This window comes from Orycteropus afer, unplaced genomic scaffold (assembly GCF_000298275.1).
Source record: "Orycteropus afer afer isolate SDZICR_OR568_19922 unplaced genomic scaffold, OryAfe1.0 scaffold00766, whole genome shotgun sequence".
Taxonomy (NCBI): Eukaryota; Metazoa; Chordata; class Mammalia; order Tubulidentata; family Orycteropodidae; genus Orycteropus; species Orycteropus afer.
The window spans coordinates 406,407-409,469 of NW_006922353.1; the positions used below are offsets into that span (position 1 = coordinate 406,407).

Sequence of the window (3,063 nt, forward strand, 5' to 3'; positions counted from 1 at the left end):
CATCAGGAACCCAAGGAGGGGTCGCTATGAGTCAGATCCAACTTGACGGCAGTGAGTTTGGTTTTTTGGAAAGCTGAGAAGGCAGGAAGGGATGGGGAAGAAGGATGAAGGGAAACGAGAAACAAGGAGGAAGTGGAAAGAGTCCTGTCGCATTGCAGGATTGCAGTCAGTGTCACGAAGCAAAACGTGTATGGATTGTCGAATGGATAATGAATTTGCTCTGTCAACTTTCATCCAAGTCCCAATACAAAAGTAAGTAATTTTTAAAAATTAACCATAAAAAAAGATGACATGGAACATGCAATAGGGAAAAAATAACCATGCCATGTAAAAATACATGAAAGTGTATATAATAGGAATTGTTAAAGAAAAATAATGCTCAACTGTTCACAGAAACTAAAAACTCTTGCATGATAAAGGCAGTTCTAGGAAATGTTAAAATAATCAGATGAGTCATAGGAGCTCTGGTGGCACAGTGCTTAAGGCATTTGACTGCTAACCAGAAGGCTAGCGGTTCAAACCCAGCAGCCACTCCTCGGAAGGAAGACTGGGCAATCTACTTCTGTAGAGATACCGCCTCGGAAACCCAAGGAGGGGTCGCTATGAGTTGGATCCGACTTGATGACAGTGAGTTTGAGCTAGCCTATGGGATGCAGACACACAAACGTAATAAACCAATCCAAGCTGCCTCATGCCCATTAAGTGAATGACAGCCAATCATTTTAAGTTGCCCTATTGGGACCTCCTCTAACAGTTTGTACTGTATATAAGCTGATCAAAACTGCCATGTACCCAGCTCATCTCTTTGGAGGAATGCTCCTGCTTCTAGACCAGTTTTATCCCTGCTAGTAAAACCTTGAGGAGCTCTGGTAGCATAGTGCCTAAGGCACTTGACTGCTCACCAGAAGGCTGGCGGTTCAAACCCACCAGCCACTCCTCAGAAGGAAGGTTGGGCAATCCTACTTCCGTAGTGATACTGCCTTGGAAACCCAAGGAGGGGTCGCTATGAGTCAGGGCTGACTCGACGGCAAACAACAACAACAACAACAATAAAACCTTTGGACTCTAATGGACTTATTGATCAGAATTTTGTCTTTCCACAAAATGCACATTTTCCTTTTGTCTCAGGCCCCAATACAGCCTGAATTGACCTTTATTGAACATTTTTATATTTTGTTCATCCTGGACTGTTTTGTTGCATTGTGATTTTTTTAAAAAATACATTGCATTCAAATATTAATTTATCTTGATTACTGAGTTTTTGGTGCCCTGTTAAAGTTTGCACCCAGGGTGAGTGCCTCACTGGCCTTAAAGAGGCCTTAAGTCTGGACCTTAAGGAGCCCTGGTGGCACAAAGGTTAAGAGCTCAGCCTCTAGCCGAAAGGTCTGCGGTTCAAACCCATCCATCAGCTCCTCAAGACAAAGACCTGGTGACCTGCTCCCATAAAGATTGGAACCAAGAAAACCCTATGGGGAAGTTCTTCCCTGTCACCTGTGATATGAGTTGAAATCGACTTGACACCACCTAACAACAATATGGTATTTTCATGGTGTCCTTGTGTGTACATGAAAACTGCACAGTGAATAAGGAAGACCGAAGAATTGAAGCCTTTGAGTTACAGTGTTGGGGAAGACTGTTGACCGCACCATGGACGTCCAGACGAAAGAACAGGTCTGTCTTGGAAGAAGTGCAGCCAGAATACTCATTGGAAGTGAGGATGGTGAGACCTCATCTCATGTACTTTGGACATGTTCTCAGGAGGTCTAGTCCCTGGAGCAGAACGTCATGTTTGGTAAAGTGGAAGGTCCCTCAGCGAGATGGATTCACACCGGCTGCAACAGCGGGCTCGGGCGTGGCACCCACTGTGAGGATGGCGCTGACTGGGCGGTAATTCGCTCTGTTGTACGTAGGGTCACTGTGAGTCGGAACCAAGTCGACAGCACCTAACAACAACGGTCTGGGCCTTGCTTTGGACTTCTCCCCGTGTGTGATGAGGGGCTACGGGAGGGTTTTAAATGCCAGAGTGTGGAGCCCACAGTTGAGTTTCCAAGAGACTGACTCTTCTTAGGGGGACAAGGCAGTAGTTACTCCTTCCTCTTGTCACTTCCTCTTGTCCTGTTTTTTTCCACCCTTCATTCCACAGCCTTCTTCAGAACCCCCCTCTTGTGCCGTGGCCCACACTGGCACAGAGAGAAGTCGGCTCAGGCCTGGGCCTGGCCCTGAGTTTGAGCCAGTGTTGCTCATATGGCCTCAGGGAGTCATTCTACACCCAGAACTGGCCGGGCCCTCCCCAGCTCACAGCCCCTCTGTGGCTCTCTAGTACCCGGGACACAGTCCCGTCCCCACAGTGGCCCTGCAGGGTAGGGCTTGTTGGCCACCCGCGTTGTCACTCCCCACACGGCCAGGGACTGCTCTCCCCATGCCTCCGTCTGTCTGTGGAGTGGGGTCGTCATATGCCCGCCCCTCCGGTCCGAGCCGTGAAAGCAGCGCCCTGTACATGGTGGACCAGGGCCCACGTCCTGCTGTGCTCGGTGTTGCTGATGGTTTTGCCTCTTGTCCCCTCCCTTTCTTGAACCTTGTGGGTCTCCCTCATCAGGAGAAGACTTTGACCAGCTTCACAAAAGGCAACAGAGGACTATCGGAGAAAGAGAACTCGGAGTGACGGGTGAGGCGCCAGAGCAGGGGTAGGGAGTGAGGAGCGGGAGGGGGTGAGGAGCGGGAGGGGGTGAGGACCGAGGGGGTGAGGGGCTCAGGGGAGGAGCCAGAGTGGGGGGTGGGGAGCCAGAGTGGGGGCAGGGGATGGGGAGTGAGGACCCCTGGGCCTGAGGAAGGAAGGGTGGGGCCGGGTCCCCCGGGTCTGAGGGAGGAGGGGCCTGCACCCCCGGGTCTGAGGGAGGAGGGGCCGGGACCCCCGGGTCAGGGGAGGAGGGGCCTGCACCCCCGGGTCTGAGGGAGGAGGGGCCGGGTCCCCCGAGTCTGGGGGAGGAGGGGCCGGGTCCCCCGAGTCTGGGGGAGGAGGGGCCGGGTCCCCCGGGTCTGAGGGAGGAGGGGCCTGCACCCCCG

General features: G+C 52.2%; 1 protein-coding gene across 1 annotated transcript in view; it reads left to right on the forward strand.

Moving 5' to 3' along the window:
• Window positions 1–2,662, forward strand: part of SYT3 (synaptotagmin 3) — a 25,194-nt gene extending 22,532 nt beyond the window's left edge. Inside the window, exon 8 of the mRNA XM_007957639.1 lies at window positions 2,597–2,662. Within this exon, the coding sequence (XP_007955830.1) occupies window positions 2,597–2,662 (66 nt within the window). The remainder of the gene's footprint in view (window positions 1–2,596) is intronic.
• Window positions 2,663–3,063: the final 401 nt, after the last annotated feature.